The sequence below is a fragment of the Chaetodon auriga genome, chromosome 12, assembly GCF_051107435.1.
Source record: "Chaetodon auriga isolate fChaAug3 chromosome 12, fChaAug3.hap1, whole genome shotgun sequence".
Taxonomy (NCBI): Eukaryota; Metazoa; Chordata; class Actinopteri; order Chaetodontiformes; family Chaetodontidae; genus Chaetodon; species Chaetodon auriga.
The window spans coordinates 24,913,912-24,933,832 of NC_135085.1; the positions used below are offsets into that span (position 1 = coordinate 24,913,912).

General features: G+C 46.5%; 1 protein-coding gene across 2 annotated transcripts in view; it reads right to left on the reverse strand.

Annotated features, from left to right (window-relative positions):
* adcy8 (adenylate cyclase 8 (brain)) overlaps nucleotides 1-19,921 on the reverse strand; it is a 71,225-nt gene that overhangs the window by 40,806 nt on the left and 10,498 nt on the right. For both annotated transcript variants that reach the window (XM_076744788.1, XM_076744787.1), the window contains exon 2: nucleotides 4,377-4,526. In XM_076744788.1, coding sequence (XP_076600903.1) covers nucleotides 4,377-4,526 — 150 coding nt within the window. The remainder of the gene's footprint in view (nucleotides 1-4,376; nucleotides 4,527-19,921) is intronic.

Consider the following 19,921-nt stretch of genomic DNA (forward strand, 5'->3'; position numbering starts at 1 on the left):
TTAAACACCGTTAGAAAGCTCAGATTCCTGTGAATTGATCAATTCAAACCATTTCAAGATACAATCACAACAGGAGGCTCAAAAAACTCCAACAGCAGACAAACAAACGTTTTTAAAACTGAAGGAACATGGAGGAAACTCACCGCTGACGTCTCTCATTGATCCACAGACCAATAACACTGTGACAACATGAAACATCCACAAAGGTCTAAAAGATCCACTGCAGTACAAATATTTAGTCCAAAACATGAAGATATCCAAAGAAAGATGTTTTCTCCAGCAGCCGATGTGCTCGCTTGTCTTCTGTTTTCTCTCTTACAGCCTCTGGAAACACAGACTGGCGCCATCTTGTTTCCTGTTACTCTGGAGTCTCAGGTTTCAAATCAAACCTGGCTTGACCAATCACAATCTGCCATATGAGGCCCAGCAACCAGAGAAGCCAATGACAGTCTGAGTTGAGCAGAAGGACCGCCTTCTCTTCTTACATATTAACAATCAGCCAATCACCATCGAGTTTGCGGATGAGTGGCGCTTCATTTAGCCAATGACATTCTGCACACACTGATAAGCCACTTCAGTGGGTTATTAACGTTTCCAGACACCTCAAAAGAATGATTTCAGTGCTAATAAGATAAGATAAGATAAGATAAGATAAGATAAGATAAGATAAGATATGATAACACCAACACTCCTGAGCTGATGACCCAGACCATGTTCTAAGGGCTGTTATGTTCCATTCATGGAGAAAGTGTGATAAAAGTGCTGCTTTTCAGGTTGGCTGACGTGCGTCTATCCAGACCTGATGTTTCGAGACACAGGTACAGAATGTGCTGTTTATATCTTCGTTAAATGCGTTTAATATGAAGATTTTCTGTATTCTGTTTCCTTTATGTTGTTCCTGCATTTCAGTGATTCAATAAATTGCCTCCTGTACAAACCCTGATGGTGAAGGTGCAGGTGTACTGGTGGTGTTGAGTGAACAGTGACGGAGGAGAGCAGGTGTCTGCTGTGGTGCATTCACTGCCCTCACGCTGCCTCCCGCTCTCAGCTCGCCTCTGTTGTGTTGGTCTGGTATCTGTGCCGGAAAGCGGAGCAGTGCATCCTCAAATTAGGGTCTAGACGGACAAACATTTCAGTGAAGCGTTGCTAATTCTTCGGCTGCTGCATCACAACCGAACGCTCCGGGGTTTGGTGCTGGAGAGTCACTGCAAGAAATGTTGATTTTCCAGAGTCGGCTTGAATTCCGTCTGAAAGTTTGAGGAGTTTGTTTGGTCTCAGAGCTGTGACGTTCCTGTGCTGCACCACAGACAGTCAGCAGTCAGTCACACTGCGGCTGTGTTTACATGGAAACTGATTCCTCTGATAATCACATTAAGATCTTTGTTTGAGCAGAAACTCCTCATGACTCAAAGGCTGCCTTTCACGACCCATTTACATGAATAACTGCGATGGAAATTCATCATTATTGCATTTATTTTTGGAATAACTACACCCTCTGTTTGCACATGATGTTTATGTTTAACCTTGAAATGCTGTGGAGTCGCTAAGAAACAGAATATCTTTCTTTTATTCCATAAAAATGCTCATTTCACACTATTATAGATACAAATTCAATTCTCTTCAATTCATGCTCTTAGTTTCATTGTTAAGGCTTTTAAAAACTTCCAAAACCTGCAAACTGAGGAAGATTTGTGGCATCAAATCTTGTTCACTTATCTCTACATACTGACAGTATCTGGCCATAAAAAGCTTGTGACTTGGATATGAATATTTCACACAGTTTAAACGTCTTTGCTTCAATTAGGAAGTGGCACAAGCTCATAGATAAATATATCCAAGTGTCAGACAGTGAAAGAGTCGTTAGCTTGAAGAGGAAAATCAGGTCACAAACGAGTAACTGATCATGCTGGACGGGTGGGTTTGACGAATAAATCTGTAAATCTGTGTTTCACAGTAAAAAAGTCCTTTAAATCTGGTGTCTGTGCTGATGTTTCCGAGCTGGAGCAGAGGTAGTGATGCGTTTTACATCAACCCGCTGTGATTGGTTTAGCAGAGCTGAGGGAGGAGCAAACAGCGACCAGGAGTGTGATGGCAGCATACGTCATACACACAGCGTTTGTGTGATTACTCTCACTGCAAGGAAGGGGGAGACAAACGTCCCACACTGCAGGTGAATTATGATAACTGTACGTTTAGTGTTGGAGTTTTTAACTGATGTTTTCTCATCGTGTCTCTCAACATGTGATCACTTTAAAATGAAACCAGGACGTCTGATTTTTCCAGTCATTTAACAGATGCAGCTGCAGACAGACAGGAAAGGGGAAGATTAATCAAAGAGTGGACAAACGTCCTCTGAAGACACTGTTGACCAGTGTGTGTTTCTGTGCTTCTTAATTGTTTCAGCCGCAGCAGTAACTGACCTGCTCAGCTGGACATTTTTTGCAGTGCGGACAATTAACGGGGGTGTGCTGTGGTGTGTTTGCTCCACCGGTCATGGTCTCTGGTTTGGACAGCTGAGAGCCAGCGGACTCAGTGTCGCATTAGCTTTGAAAGTCATTAGCGCATCTTGATTTTAGACGAGAGCCGAAGCCCTCCGGCGGCTCACTGACCACCTCCAGCTTCCTGTCTCATTCAGATGGTGTTCAAGGTTCAACACTTTGTTCCTTTGTCCTGTTTTTATTGGCACTTCTGCTGGATTTTCAGCTGAAAGTCAACAGTAAAAGAGCTTTGAGGTCCAATTTAATGTCAGTGTTTAAAGTTTCATTCATATTCATAATCTGTGCTTCCGCGCTGAACCGTAAGGGATTTATTCCAGAACAGTAAAGATCAGTTTCTTTAAAGACTTCAAAGATGCAGAACTGCCTCTTTTAGATTCACATTTTGGGCTTTTAGATGATGCTCTCAAAGCTTTGCTGCTGTTGGGAGAAACACTTCACAAAATGAGCATGTTCAAACTAGAATTATTAGAATTAAACACAAAACTGTCTTGATGAATTTCTTTGTATCCAGACATGAGATATTTACAGTTTTTAAAATCTTGGTGAGTGAAAGTTTTCCTGTTCTGTTAGCAGATAGTTCTGCATATTTGAAGTAATTTCCCCCATTTTAACTGCTTCTTTTTCTTTTTTTGAGAGCTGAGCTCAAAGAAGCTAAAATGCTCTACAGAGCTGACAGGAAGTGCAGGGTGGCGTCAGTACAAGAGACCTGCTTCACATTAAATGCCGTCATTTTGTGAGTTTTAACATGAAAATACTGATTAAAGCAGCTTTCTCTGCGTGCAGCGTCTCTCCACACCCTGCCTTCATGTCACAGTTCAAAGAAATACACCAGATACAGAGAAGACACACACAGCGGCGGTCGATCTGCTGCTGTGGACAGAAACGTGGCTCTGTGCTCCCTGATTGGTTCCCATTAAGGTGGTGCGCTCGGGGCGGGACCCCATCTCGCTCCATTACAACCATCCCAGAGCTTATCAGAGCCGAACCGTTCCAGGAAACACGACGCCGTAAAAGCTTTCTGTGGCTTCTCAGAGCCCGACCGTCCACTCCACTGCGTAAACAAAGCTCACTGTGTCGCTGTGTGTGTGTCACTGTGTGTGTGTACTTCAATCTGTTTTGAGTGTGTGTGTTTGTGTGTTGCCTTGTTAAGCAGCTGTGTGTGTGTGTGTGTGTGTGTGTGTGTGTGTGTGTGTGTGTCCACTGCACTGATGCACAGTTTGCATGTCAGCAGCGGATCGATGCGCCGTCCATGTTATTCTCCTCTCAGCGGTCTCATTAGCCGAGCTGCTAACGTTCAGCGCTGTCAACTGAAATCCATCAATCGCTTTTCTTCTTCTATCAAACGCTCTTCACACTGAGCTCCACCACTGAACAACAGGAAGTAAAAACACATCATTCCACACATTATCCTGTTATGTTTTTCAGGCTGCTGTGGTGGTCCACTGGTTGCTGGAGGTCATCTAGAGGTCAGTATCTCTTAGAGTGTACAGGCCAGAGTTCTGCTCAGGGCTAAAATTCAGATCTGATCACAAGGTGACGACAGTCTTCAGTCCAAACCCGAAGTCAGCGACATCCAAACGCACCACTGCTGCTGTAGGCCGAGCCCATCCATCACGATAAAGCAACCAGGAAACTGACTGTCAATATGAAGAGATCAGCAGCAGCTCACACTGAGCTGACCTCAACCATCACACCGAAACAAACAGCTCCGTGAGCTAAATGCAGCATTTCAGCACAATGATACAGCTAGCATGTCGGAGTCATTAGCTTTGCAGGTATTTGGTCGTAAACCAGAGTACTGGACAAAATGAAATAATGCTCCGACAAGTCAGGGCATCAGTGACACTGTGGACGTCTGCACCAAATTTTCGGACTCACCTGTCTCTGGTTCTCTGTCTCGAGTCGCAGCCGAGCCTCGATGCAGCGCCGCGTCTCCAGGAAGGCCTGCCGCTGAGCCCGGTCCGACAGGTAGCTGATGAATATCCCAGCAGTGTTCATACACATGAACAACACAGCCTGAGCCGCGACCTGGAACACAGACGGACAGAGGGTGAGATCACACACGCCGCTCGGCTCACGGGAAAGACGACCTTTCAGTCTTTGCTTCATTTCAGTTCGCAGAGGGCGATCACAAGCCGAGCTCGCCAGCAGCTCTGAAACTGGACGACATTTAGAGGCTTCTCACAGCGCCGCCTCCACTTTTGCTGATCAAATTGAATTCTGCTCCTGCGTTTGTGCTGCATCGTCACTTCTAAGCAACTGACAAACCGAAGAAAACTGAGATTTCAAAATCTTTGCAATCCAAACAAACTGCCTTTAGAGATAAACACGCTTTTATCAGAGCGTTAACAGTTGAGGGATGACTGAAAATGAGGGGAGAGAGTCTATGGCAGCACCTTCAGGCATCAGAGACATCAGAGAGCGTCATATAACATCATGTAATGTACATATAAGTGTTATAGTCTGCAGCATGCGTCTGTGGCCTGACAGCTGGATGAAGCTCTGTTTATGTGCCTTCAGATGAAGCGCTTCATTCATGCCCTCATACAGTTAATGCATGTTAAACATGGCCGTGACAAGCAAACAGTGACCTGATGTGACTGGATGGTGGGCCGTCTTCCAGACTGGAGACTCTGTCACGAATAATCCTCCCAGTCCTCAATCACTTTTGAGGCATTTGACAAAACGCATCAGTCTGACGTGGACATGAAGCGAAGATGAAAGTGCAGAGAGGAAGTCCTGCAAAGTGTCTGAGCGCTGCCAGGTTCATGGTGTACTTCAGTTTACGGCGATCAGGTGGTTTTCTGATGGAAACACATCAACAACAGGAGCCTTGTGCTCCCAGAGGTCTCATGCTCTCAAACTTCCTTCATTTTCAAGTATCCAAGAAGGAGAGATCTGAATAAAGGACGATAAAGGAGCGTCGAGGTGAGATTAAAAATTCATTTCGGAGTGACGTCTCTGATTTCTGCCACCATAACAAGCCAACGAGCCGAGACGTCGACTGAAAAGAGATCTGGAAGCAGAGCATAAGAGACCGGAGACAAAAGGATGAAGCAGGTCACTGAGCGCTGAAACTACACGCCTCCTCCATCACTTTTAACCCCCCGCTGTTCTACCTGCAGCTGCCGTGACATGACACGCACGCCATCGTGAGCTCTCCAGCTTCCTCCAGGTCACAATCCTCCCGCACTCCTCCTGATGTCTGACACGTTTTTATCAAGTTATCACAACCTGTTTCTGCTGCTGCACTTTGGGTTTGCCCGGTGTGTTTTACAGGAATGTTGAGAGCCAGTAAAATTCAAAGTATTCAACATAAAAATGCTCTTATATATTTATTATTTAGTTTTTACATTCTTTAAAAGTCACCAGAAAGCAGGAAACAAAGTCTCTGAAATTCTCCTTTTTCTGACCCCCCACTTGAAATCTTTCTTTCGTTTTGAGGTCTCACCGTTAGCAGCTATGCTAAGTCCTCAATGTCCAAATACAAGACTTCAGCAAAGTTTATGTGTTTGTTTGCAGGAGGGACAGAGTCATCTTGAAGTATAAATACTGATTTAAGAGTTAAAAATGTTAATTTAATGAAATCTGTTTCCAGAGTTTCAGAGTCAGAATCAAGGTTGCGTTACCAATCAAAGTGAATAACATGTTCATTTGAAAGCGATGGACTGCTTGAGTTTAACACAGTTTTAATTTTCGACTCAGACATGTGAGCAAGTCAACTTCTGGCTGTTAAACAGGGCAGCAAATAAAGAAATACAGCAGTATTTAATATTTTGAGAGCACAAATTATTCAACTGAGGAAGGAAAAAGTGCAGTGAGAGCAGTTCAAGGTTTGATTGGGAACCTGAATGTACCAGTAACTAATTTAAGGTTTAATTTCTCAGCCTTTGCCGTCCTCAGTACACGTGTGATTAAGAGGACAGAGGAAGCAGCTCATCAGTGACTCAGAAAAAACCTGACTGCTCCTTAATTCTTTGAAAGACGGCCGCGTACAGGCTGCAGCTTCTCATCAGCCGTGATCCTGTGAAGTGAGGAGCAGTTCAGCCCGTTAAATCATGTGAAAGCCGAGCTGATGCAACACTCTGCAACACGGCCATCCTCCTCGGCTGCACGGGGGATTTCACCACCACCTCCGCCACCGCCGCCGCCGCCACTGCCCGGCCAGCTTCCTCCTGCCTGACGCAAGCGTTAAAACAGGTTGGCTGAGAGTTCACCACACCTCACAGATGAAAAGCCTTCACACACACACACACACACACACACACACACACACACACACACACACTGAGCATGTTGTATATGGGGAGTAATTACAGCACAGACAGGTCTGGACAGGTCCTGAGCTTCTCCTCCGTCTACAGCGTCTCTATCAGAAGGTCACTGAGGACAGTTTTTATTGGCCCACAAAGAGGCGCACAATGCAGACTGAACTGTATCTGCAGGTGGCTGATAAGGTCATCGATCAATGAAAGACATGATTACCTGCACAGGTGATGACCTGACCTCAGCAGGCAGAGCTGGAATACCAGCCGGCCTCTGAAAGGCTCCAGGACTCCAGAGTCTGGCTCTTTGTTTGGGAACGAGGTGGCTCAAGGTCAGTTTAACGCCTTCATGGTTTCAGGTTTGTACTCATATTTTGCACTTTCCCAATTTTAGGTGTTTCAGTGCAAAGCAAACCCGACGGGGCGAGAACGTCACAGTACCTACAGAGAACATGTGCACGCTGTAAAAAAGAAAAAGTAAAACAACAAATGAGACGACGAAGCAAAGAAACAGTAAGAAAAGCTCAGATCCAGTTTACAACATGGTCAGATAATCGATTCTTTAGCTGTTTGGATCCAAATCAAATTGACTGGCTGCCTCATCGCTCCCCCGTCCTCCATTTTCTATCATCAGACGCCGAATCAGCGACGCAAACTGCAAATGTGCTTTAATTCAAGACTCCTTCAGGTCAAGAGGTCATGGAAGCTGCACGGCTTGTGCTGCTCGGCCATCCTGTGCTGAGGTCTGCTGAAGCTGAGAGTCTGAGAGTTTGGGACATTTTGCTGAAGTGTCCTGACAGCTGCAGCGCCTGTGGAGGTGGATCCTGACTGTGCAAAGGTGGGCAACTGAAAATACACGACATGGCCAAAAGTATGTGGGGAAAAAACATGTTTTTATCCGTTAATGTACTCGGTCACAGTTTGGGAGAGAGTATTCTTATGGTTAATATTTCATTGCGGTATCTTTATGAAGCATGTTTGAATATTTCATCACTGCCATAACCAGCACTTAATCCTTGTTGTATATTCACCAGACAACTTCTGCTCATTCTAAATATTTTATTAAGCTGCAAACAAACACAAACACATTACGCAGCCATCCACCAACCCGGCGGCTACGGCACACGAACGCTCCCCCGCTCCCTGCATGGATCGTAAACTGCAGATATATGTGAGGCAGGCCGGGCTGCTCAGACGACAAACACACCGCTGGTGACTTTAAATGCTTATCAAACAGCCTGTTTTCCAAAAATACATAAATGCCAGAGCAGGCTTATAATTCCAGAATTTATCACGAGGCTATTTTCCGTCTCCGTGCCGTGTTTCCTTTGGGTTTCTGCAGTAATTAGCCACGTCCTCTTCTGCTCTGTGTTTGTCTCAAAGGCTCGATGAAAACGAGTCTAAAACCTGAAGAGAAATGTGCGTTTAAAGGCCTCGTTTGTTCACTCCTGAGTTCCACAAGTCTCATTAGCGCGAGGCACGCTGTAAGTCAGAGCGATGCTGATTAAATAACGTTCAGCCTGTTCCATTGCTCCCCGTCGACCGTCTCGGTTTTCCCTTCATCGAGGAACAGAAAGCTCTGCTGCTCTGACGTCGGAGGCACAATCGTGTCACAGCTGATAAAAAGCTCAAACAGACAGTTCAGAGTCCTCCATCGCTGAGAGAATGGCTCTGAAGTGCTCTGCTGCCGTTCGCCTCCAAAGCAAAATTGCTGCACTAACAGCACATTTCAAGAGGGAAAATAGAGCAGGAGGAGGGATTTTCTGATTTGAGTCGCTCTCAACAGCTCCATGCTTTGTGGAGAGCCGGTCGGGCTTTCCTCCGCGGCCCGGAGGCCCCTCCGCCGATCTGGATCGCTGTTAACGCTGAGGAGGGTCTGCTGGTTGAAGCGGTTGACTGAGGCTGCCGGGAATCCCCAAATATTTCCAGATTCAGGCCTTTAAGTGAGACAAATGTTCGGCTCTGCTGAGCTGAGTCTCACAGATCCTGACTCAGACTCCTTAATGTGATTCATTAATGAGCAGAAATTTGATTTAAATGAGGAACAGAGCAGCAAGTTCTCCCACACAAACGAAAGGATCAGTCAGTGTCTTTTTAAAGGACCCGTGTCCAAAACCTGCTCTTACAGGTGATCTGATGGGCCACCTTCAAGTTCAGTCAAGCTGAAAAGACAGCAACATTAACCCCGACAGCATGTGAACAGAGAGACGACGATCACCGCTGTCACAACCATGACAGGCTCCAGGACACATAATAACTGAGCAATGCTAATGCTAATGCTAAATAGGTGACTTTCACCATGTAGCATCGGCCCATTAGCCTCAGTAACCCTCCACTGATTTAGCTTTGTGCTCTGATAACACTGTGAGGCTCACAGGGAACAAATGACCCAAATCAGTGCATCAGAAGCAGAGACGAACCCCAAACCTCCAGATGTTTTTCACTTTCTCATTTGTGCTCTTCAGCCCCAAACGACTCTGACTCAGGTGACATCACTTGAGGACATTGAGGCTTAAAATCTGCAGAACTCACCTGGAAACACACTCTGACATATAAAATCAATGTTTTCCACTTAAAAGAAAAGAAATGCGTGCAGTATTTCACACTCAAAACTAAGTATCTGTAGGAGTATTTTTCCTTTCAGACACACACACACACACCCACACACACACACACCCACACACACACACACACACACACACACACACACACACACACACACACCTCCTCGCAGTCCTCTCCCCTGAGGCTCCTCACTGTATCTCAGAGCCGAGGAGCCTCCCAGTGCATTACGGTGTGTTATTGTGTGTTATTGTGAATCCCTCCCAGGACGCCATCAGCCCTGATTCAATTTCTGCTCGGCCCCTGAAGGCCTCTGCTCCTCCCACGGAGACCAAAATTAAAACCCCATAAGCTGCAGCAGCTGTGGTAGCCGTGCCGGCGTCCATGTTGTTTTGGAAAAGAGCGGCGCCAGCTCGCCATAAAGGGCATCAGCGTGGATACCGCCGGTGCACTCATTAAAGCAAAATGCCAGTGATGTGGATGTTTTTAACAAGGTCTCATTAAGAACAGTGGGCCAGGAAGAGGCAGCTTACAAACAGCTACATGGAAAATAATGAGGCCGGGTTAATAATAGTAATAATTATCATAATGTTTTCAATTTGATTCAAGGCTGAGGAGTGGCATCCAGCATGACATGGAAGTGAACCCACACATCTGCAGTCAGTTAAGAGTCTGCGTGCATGAAAAGATGGTGAGAAAGGTGAAACATAAACGCCTCAGTATCGATAAAAGTCCCCAAAAACCCTGAATAATTCAGGAAAGAAAAGGAAAACAAGAGCTTAAAGAAGGAACAGCATTTTTATAAATCCCATCCCAGTGAGCCAATGCACAGAAAAGGAAATGATACAACACAAACTGCAACATGGGACACGTCCCGCAGTGTCTCAGTAACGCTTCGTTAATGATTTATTCCCTTATTCTGTGGTCTTGATGCCTCTGGAGCTGCTGCTGACCTCTTCATGTATCTTTCTCTGGTGAGTCGCCTTCATTTCCTTTGTTTCATCGCGGGTCCATCAACGTTTGCATCACGCCAGTTCAGAGCATGCGTTATCTTATCCGCTCCACAGTGGATGTTCTTCACGGTAAAACACACGACGGTGACGCCGTGGTCCACTGAGCTGCTACAGAAAGGTCCTGAACCTCACAGCAGCTCCGTCCTCGTTGGTCAGTCGGACTTTCTTCCCTCATGTGACCTGCGGCTGAGTGCAGACAAGCTTCCTTTCTGGCCGGCTGTCAAGTTACACGAGCAATTAACGTTAATTAGCGGCAGCTGCTGCGACCTGCAGCCGGCGACCTTTGAACTGGTGAAAGTGACGCTTAGTAAGAAGCTGCGACCACAAAGTTTTCTCCACCTGCTACCGAACAGAGAGCAGCTCTGCAGAGAGGAGGCCGGCACTTGCAAAGGAGAGCAGCTCTGCAAAACATCGTAGGTCCTGGAAGCTGTCGAGCCACCTCAGTTTAACCTGCTCTTGGTATCTGATGACAGCAGTTTGAAAACACGTTGGAGGAGCAGCTGGCTCAGAGCAGCAGAGCTGAACCTCCCGCTGGCAGCGCCGGCCTCTGCAGAAAAGCCTCCTCTGCCAAACGAAGGGATTTATGCTGCAGCTCCGAGGAACACAGGAGGACGGCGGGCGATTAACTCGGCTTCACACGCTCAGCTTTCTGCCGACGACGAGATGGAGACGTTCCACCATCAACACAGGCCGTCAGGAGATATTACGTTTTAGATTCAACACGACACGGACAGCCTCCATTAATAATTCATAACCGAGCGCAATATCAGTGAGATGTTTGCAGACAAGCTCTGTGTATTCTATCAAACTGTCAGCTTCTTCCAACCACGGTCAGTCTCTCTGCTCTCGCTCGATTAAAGCTGGTGTAACCAGAATGAACCTGGTCTAATCATCATCGACCTCCTTTATGACCCGGACTGGACCAGGATCTGTTCCACAGCACCAGGTCTCAGTATTTAGCCTAATTAAAGGAGTCAGTCTACAAGATGAGCATCAGGACCAGTTCGTCTTTCTAAATGACCAGAAAAAGCCTGAACTGGTTGCTGAGGTTGATTTACTGAGCAGCACGAATGAGTGGCTTTAACGAGCAAACTCCTCACTGACAGCACGCGGCAGCACGGCTGCTCTGGGTCAACAAATCTGCCTCTGTTACATTTGTCAGGTGAAACAGCTGCTTCTACGTTTCCTTTTCACCTTTCATAATGTTTTATTTATGGTTTATTATCATGAAAAGTCAGTGGCTTTTAGAGTGAGAGCTCAGTTCAGTCAAACAGCACTGAGGTTCACGCAGCAGAGCTTCTCAGCTGCTGCTCATACTGCGTCTACACTGGACCTTTATAAATATAAGTTTGAGCTAATAGAAAGAAAATAGAGCAGAGACCTCTGGGAGCGATACGAGCGGCTGCTAATGTTTGCTGTTCAAACTGTGTCAGAGAGCAGCTGATTGGACTGAGATCATGACTGAGGCTGAGGTTTAGAAAAGACTAGATCAACTATAATAACATTAGAGTCAAATCACAGCGTTTACCTGGTCGTTACAGGTGAGAGCAGTTGTGACTGTGCAGCATTGAGTTCTATTGGTGGAACAGTGTGTCAGAGGACGACCTGCGGCGTCGTGCTGCGTCTCTCGCCGTGACGTTGAAATCGTCCTCTCACACACGTCGGGTAGTTTCTTTTCTGCGCGGACGTCAGGAAGTTGCATTCAAGCGCTTTCTGTTTTTCAGCTCCGCTACAGACCTCACTGCTCCAAATGTGAATCCCATGACATGTGACCTATATGTGCTATCTGATGTCATTCAGCAGACACTGTCATCACAGACAGCTTCGGAGCCGCGGCAGCTTTTCTCAGAAGCGAGGCTGCTGCTAACAATGCAGCCTGGACACATTCAGACTTCTCCTGACGTGCCCCTCAGCAGAGTTTGATATCAGCGAATATACCAGAAACTTCAGGTGTGAGCAAACAAAAGGTGTTTCCGAGTGTTTAAAACCAAAGAAGAGTGCCACAATCACAGGAAACATGCAGAGATGGTTGTTATTTTCTATGCAAACGACCACTTTGTGTAGTGTTTTTTACACAGGAAGCAGGTCCAGTTTGCAGCATTCAGAGGATCTGTTGGCAGAAATGTAAAACAATATTCATAAGTATGTTTCGATTGGTGTATAATCACCTGAAAATAAGCACTGAGCTCCTTAGATCTACAAAAAACGGCCAAAGTCGGCCATATTGCACCACCACCACCACAGCAGCCCAGAGCGGACAAACCAAACTCTGAGTCTTTTTACGTGAGAGTGAAGACCAAGTGAAGCTTCTCCTCCATGCTTGGAAAGAAAGTGCGAGGCGTATTCAGCTGGTTGTAATCTGCAACCTCACCACTAGACGCCTCTAAACACACTGGTCCTTTAATATCGTCCAACATAATAACAAATCACTGCCTCAGGAGCATGTTTTGAGTGGGGGGTGCTGTGCTCTCGAGAGCCTCCTGCCTCCCCTCCTCCTGCACTGCACCTGTCGACAGGGGTCCTGCACCGCCACAGGTATGAGTCCCTCTGCAGGGGCAGCGAAAGCCTCGTAGATGATTTGGGAAACGCGACGTTTATCTGAGTTTCAGTGCTTCAAACGGGTGTTTTCTGGAAAAACAACACTGTGATTATTAAATAAGCACCGTTTTTTCATTAGCTTAATGTAAAATAGTGATCTGCATGTCAGCTGGTGGGGGTCCATCCCGCCGCCATCTGAAACTTTAACCCTCTTCCTGTTCAGCGCAATAAAGAAACGCAGCAGATTTCTCATCTGACGAACCGAAAAATGTCGATTACACATGTTTGTTTTGAGAGACTGCAGAGGCGTCTCGGGAAGCAGGGCGGCGTGTGGATCACACAGTGCAGACGCTTCTCTGGTGTCACAGGCTGATTTGACAGTCGCATCATAAACGCGCCTCCTCTTGGCGCCTCCAGCCTCGCAGCTCGGCTGCGTTCTCAGGCCGAACGTGAGAACGGAGCGTCTGCAGCAGGATGTGTGTGTTACAGCCGCTCGCGTCAAACAAGCAGCCATGAAAGCTGAGACCTTCGCCAATATGTTCTGAGCGTGTGATCAGAAGCGGCGCCACGGTGAAGCGTTGGACTGACTTTGCACATTGTCTGGTCGCTGTATGTGCCGCACGTGATGAATTTTAATGAGAGGCTGCTGAGGAAGAAGCCTCCTCTGAACAGGCAGCGTCAATTCGACGACATGCCAAGACATGCTGGTGTCTCTGGGACAAACAGACGGCAAGTAAGCGCGTGCGTTTAGCTTTAGCTCTAGCTTTCTTTGGAGTTAAAGGAGTTACAAGGTTTCCATCGAGCAGTGACATGCAGCTCTGAATTTCAAACACGTGTTCTGAGGAAACCTCGGCCTCCACGGGTCACTGAGGATTTCCAACATGCAGGAATTCAGGCCTGAATCTGCAGACAAACTGTGTTTGTGCTCTAAATTCAGAATGAGAGTCACATGCATGAGGCTCCACACACAGAGGTGGCTTCAGGAAAATGCCTCCCTCAGTGCAGCGCTGCATTATCAGATCACAGCAGCGGCTTGAGAACAGTGACCTCCGACCTCTGACAAACCTCCTCTGCATTCAGCATTAGCTCCAGCGTCGGTGTTCCTCCCCTGCTGCGGCCTTTGGCGAAGCTTCTCCTGAGCATGTGATCCTGACATTTCCCCACAGCTCAGCCTGCAGCTCAGCAGCGTGCTCGTCTCTTTAATGTCACCTTATGGATTCAGCGTCTTATTTTTTCCTCACAGCGAGGAGCTGAAAGCGGCCATTGCGGTGCGCTCCATCAGCTCTCTGCGTGGCTGTGAACAGGGCTGATGGATTGCTGCCTGAATGCACAGAATACTGAGTGCTGACACGCGTGTGGCTGGTACGTGTAGTCCGCAGCATCACAGTTTATCTGCATTCGTCTCAGGCTCATTCACTGATATTGCTAATCGAATGTAAGCTCCTCTTTTCTCTTCACGTCTGGGAAAAACAGTATCGCTCACGATGCATCAGTTTGGTTCTTGTAATGTGGATGTGAAAGATTTCAAAATGAAGAGGAGTAAATGTACTCTAGAACAAATCTGCAGAGTGAGTAAGTACAGGAGAGGAGCGCTTCCTGAAGGCCAGACTCTAACCCCTGAAACAAGAGTGGTTTTAACCAAATCTGCCTGGATTTTATGTCCTGATGAACACAAAGTTTGATGTTTTCTGCTGCACGATGAAGCTCACAGTTCTCTGATTATTGATCAGCTGCGCTCACTGTGTGAAAACCAGGATTCACAGCCGAGGACGCAGCTTTGACGCAGGTAAACAGCTAACGAGCTGGTTTCTCTGCTGCTTTCACCTCATGGTGGGCAGAGACACACACGCAGAACTACAACACTGACAACAGAGAGCGTGTGTGCAGAGAAACATCCAGTTCACTCCATCACAACACGCAGCTCTGAACGGATTAACGCTTCATTACCGGCTGTGGCAGCGCGGCTGGTGTCACTTCCACCATGTCAGCCTGTGTGTGTGTGTGTGTGTGTGTGTGTGTGTGTGTGTGTGTGTGTGTGTGTGTGTGTGTGTAATCATAACCGTGATAGACGCGGTCATGAAACTGAACACGAGTGCAGCTGAACTCAAAGATGAGTGTGACTACTGCATACTCATGTTATACTGCAGTAAAGAATACTGCGTACTCGTGTAAACGCGGGCAGCCAATGAGAGCTCGATGCTGCTGTTGACTAAAATGAATTCACGAATCACTCAGATATTCTCTGATGAGAGAATCCACATTTTAAAGGGCAGTTTGCTTTGGAGGCGTTCTGACAGTCGACAGTCGAGTTTGTTGCTGAAAGGCGAGCTGACGGTTTTTCCCTGGAGACCCCCGAGGGGGACAGGCGGTCTGATACTGTATCTGCTGAAGACCACAGGCCACTACAAGCCTGGACAAGGTGCACTGCACCGTCCAGTCTGTCCTGCACCAGACAGACAGACAGGAATAAAGACGGCAGATCACAGTTGTCACCAGCTTTTCGGCCTCTTTCAGCTCATTCTTTTGGCTTTACAAGACATTTCCTTCAACCCACCGAGCACCACCTGCTCATGTAGCCGCTGGTGGAGACCAAACCAGAGCTCAAAGGAGTGAACTGAACTTACACCCATCGTGCTGCTGCGTGTAAAGTGTGTGTTTGCTGACATGTAACACGTCAACCTTTAGAAAAGCACTTTTAACGTTTCCGTGTCTGTCAGCAGCACTCTGGCTGTGAAAGTGGAAACACTGCAGTTTGAAAGTGGAAGTTTAAAACGTGCTTTTTGCCTTAAACTCCGCCTCCAATAACAGCTCAGAATACCTGAAAGTAGTTAAGACAATAAGAATGAACCATCTATCACATGTAATAACATATAGCATTATTTACATATAGAATTACGTAGTCAATTGACTGTTAACTCAAAAGAAATTGTTCAATAACCGAATGCTAACTCAGTTTTTGGCTAATCCAGCCAACGAAATGTCTCAAAAATCAAGTTAAGTCGTAACAGTGACGCAGATCTTGACCAGGTCTTAATCTGAAGGGACTTCCTGGTTAAATAAATAAAATCAAAACGTTTAATGTGTCCCTCTTCCTGCCTGGTTATGAAACATTTGGCCGTGATGCTGTTTCTGCTGACACTCTGTAAAAGCTAATGGTTTTCCTGCTGCCACAGTCTCATCAGACATGACAGATAGTCGTTGTTGTGTAACAGAGGGTGTCAACCTGCACACTGGCCAGCGGCAAATTCACCACGAGCCAGGCGGCTTCATCGGCGAGTGTCAAACTGCTCTGTTTGCATTCGCCTTCCTCTGCTTCCACTGCTTCCCCAATGAAGCCAAAATAACGCTGAAGGCAGAAGCAGCGAAGTGCCAAAAGCACGGCGGCGCTGCAGAGAGCTTTTTAAAAAGAACGTTTTCATGAGGCGAACTCTGATATGTCACAAATTTCCCACCGATTTCTGCCATTTTCTCTTCTTAATGCAGTGATGACTTCACTGTCTCCTGTCGAGGTGCAGAGCTCACAATTATTCCAAAAATGAATAGTTTTAGAAAGTGAAGCCCATCAGGATCATGTTTTACTGCAGACATCAGAGACGATCCAGGCAGGTTTTAACGGATCACTGTCACAGGAAATAAACCTGAATCTTTTTTTTACAGGTGACACAGGTGGAAATACGAGACACTTCTCCCTGATACACAAATACACAAAACTTTTAATTAGACACTTTAAATAATAACTGTACATTCAGACTGTGTGGAGGCTTTTCACACCAGTCCACTTTAGCATGTACGTTTCCTCCGTGTGGGTGGCCATCCAGGAAGCTGATTGGTTGTAACGTGTAACGTGAAAAACAATGACTCCTCCCTCATGGAGTCTAGAAGTCAGGGCTTTCCATCATTACACATGATGTTTTATAACAAAACCAAAGTTTTAAATGAAAAAGCCCAAACCAGGTTGAACATGCGTGTCTGAGAGGGGATCTGGACTCTGTGAGACCTGAACGTGAAGCCTGAGGAGCTTTCTGAGGATGAGTTTCGTTTTCTTCGTCAAAGCAGGAAACAGATTCAGGATCAGAAGAGAGGCCACAGATTTCCTTTGATGGATAAATCAATACAAGGCGCGGCAGCAGACTGTTTGAGGCGGCACTTAAAAGCTTCTATTAAAGTCTTTGGTCTGTGTTTGCCACAAAGTTTGTCCCTGGTGGCCACCGTACAACTAAAAGCAAATCAAACAACTTCAGTAGAATCAGTCAGAGTTTCTGGATGTTATTCATTATTTCCACTGGACGATCCTTTGTGATCCCTCTCCCTCCAATCTCTCACACTTTTTCAGATTTCAAGTCAAAAAACAGAGAAGAACACATCGAACACTCGACATCTGGAGTGTTTCAGTAAGTTGTTTGTGGTCAAACATTTTCACCGCGAGGCTCGAACACAGGCGCCGTGCGTGCATTTTTCTACCTGCTGTTTTTCCACGTTTCAAACAGATAACAGTAATCCAAAAGTAATCTCATTAAACGCTGACCCCAGAGGAGAGCGGTGAACGCTGCTGGCTGCCGTCCGGCGCTATGAATAGACTACAGCTGGGAGGTAATCCCGTCTGAAATCATCCTCAATGTGAAGAATAAGCCGAAAATCACCCTCACTTTAAGCCTAAAACCCCACTCAATATGTTCTCAGACTCAAACAGGGCAAATGCTGCTACATATCGAACCCACTTTGGTCTGCGGGGTGAAAACACGAGGAGGTAAGAATGACGAGCAGAAGATTCAGCCAAAACCACCTCAGGCTGTTTGGAAAATGACGCTCAGTCGACTCATTTTGAATAAACAATAATGAGAAAACAGCGTGCGTTCACTAATGTCTGAATTCTCCAACCAAAAAGACTGAAAAAGGACAATAAGTACAACAAAACGCGCTTTGGGATCAATGACCTTCAAACAAGAAACTAAATTGGAAAACAGCCTTTTAGCTTTTACGAGCACTTCAAAGGTGTTTGAACAGGAAGTAAAGAACTGACAGAAGAGGTCGAAAACACAGACGATCTTTAGAAATTAACACCTCAGTCAGCTTAGAGTAAAGCAGCGACAGGGAGCTTTGACTTTGTGTTGTTTTGGCGCCCCCTGTGGACAGAAGCAGCAGTGTTGTGTGCATTTAAACGCAGCTGTTTGCAGGAATAAGGCGTTAAAACCTTTAAAGGCACCCGTTATAATAAAAGCCTCGATATGAGGGCGCGTCAGGTCTGTCTGATGGGGCAGAGGCTCAGGCAGGTCTCACTGCATGCTGACATGCACTTTGAAAAGCTGTTAAAACAATGGTTGTACACTCTGTTGCCACTTTATTAGGTACTCCTGCACACCTGCTCCTTAATGCAAATATCTAATCCATTGTTATTCAGACCAAACAGTGGAATGAGGAGGACATAATTGTTGGTGTAACACCTGAGAAAGTGCTGATCTCCTTTCTGTAGACTGAGGAGTCAAAAAGCAAACAGATGCAGGATGTTTTTAAAGCCACAGCCTGCCAGAGCATCGCTGCTGACCACGTGTGTCCCTCCATCGTCTAATGCTTCTAGCAGGATAACGCTCCATGTCACAAAGCACGCGTCATCTCCTGCTGCCTCCTCCGACATGACAGCGAGTTCAGCGAACTCAGGTCTCAGCTCCTCCGGGACGTGGTGGACTGGGGGATCCTCAGCGAGAAGGTGGAGCCGACAAGTCTGCAGCAGCTCTGTGATGCTCTCAAGTCAACATGGAGCACAAATTCTGAGGGATGTTGTCCTGGGGGGATATCTGGTACTAGAAAGGTACCTAATAAAGCGGCCAGTGAGTGAATGTTACCTATTTCTATCTTAAATCCAAGTCTGAGTCCTGGTTTATTTGTAGACTCTTAATATATGATAAGATCTTTGACAGCAGGAGACTCGTCAGGGAACTGGACTGGGACACTCGTGGAGGCTCAGTGAAGACGGATGGGTCTCTGCACTGCGCTGGGACGCCTCACATGTCTCCCCGAAGTCATGATCCCAATCAGGCGTCACCCTCAGTCAGCGCCTCACCTGTCTGCGATCATTATTCTGTTTGTTGTGTGTTTGACCTCAGGAGGCCTCGCTGGGTGAGACGTCCCACCACTGTCCATTAAGACAGAGCTGCTGTCATTTAACCTCGTGACCCCGCCTCAGGCCACCGCTGCACTTCATTAACACAGCGACAGCGAGGAGCGCAGGGGAGGGTCGGGGCCAAACAGACACCGCCGTTGTTCTGGTTTTCTCTTAAATCTTTGCTCATCATCTGCTGAAACCTTTCGAAACGTCCACGGTCCACGCTCGGTGAGAAGCAGCTGGGAGGCAGCTGTTTTAGCTCCTCAGTATCAGGCCAACTGAGCTGATCATGCATTAAAAAACAATCCAAATATTAGTTTTTCAGCTTTTATTAAACACTGAAATGCATCAGATGTCTTGTTTTGTCCGACCAAGAGCCAAAAAATTTTTGCTTGAACAATGAGGAAAATGATCAATACCTTTTGAAAATAGCTGAAGATTATTGTTATGTGCCTTTGTAAAGATTGTTGGGAGTAAATATTAATTATTGATTTAATGACGGGTTTATCTTATCGCCTCCTTCTGGCCTGCAGCTTTCCTTTGCTTTGCTTTTGAACGTCACCTCATGTCCTGTGTCCACCTCTCTGTTTGAGCCCAGAAACATCACCTTCATTGAGATGATGGTCTGGCCGGCCGGCTGATAATGGAGGTCGAGGTTGTGGTGAGCGCTGAGTCAGCGTTTGGCAAGAAAAAGTGAGTGACTCACGGGAAACTCTGGAGGTCGATCGCCACTGCTGAACGCGCTGCAGCGCAGCAGCTTCAGGAAGTTTGGACTCGACGATGCGACGTTTGAGTAAAAGCAACAAAGGATAAACTTCAGTGAGAGAAGGAGGAAAATAGCCTCCATATTCCCTGAAGGCAGTTTGGGGACTGATTACGCTGTAAAAACTACACAAGGTTTCATTTATCAGGTCAGGACACTCCTCCGGCACTAAAGCTCCCCAA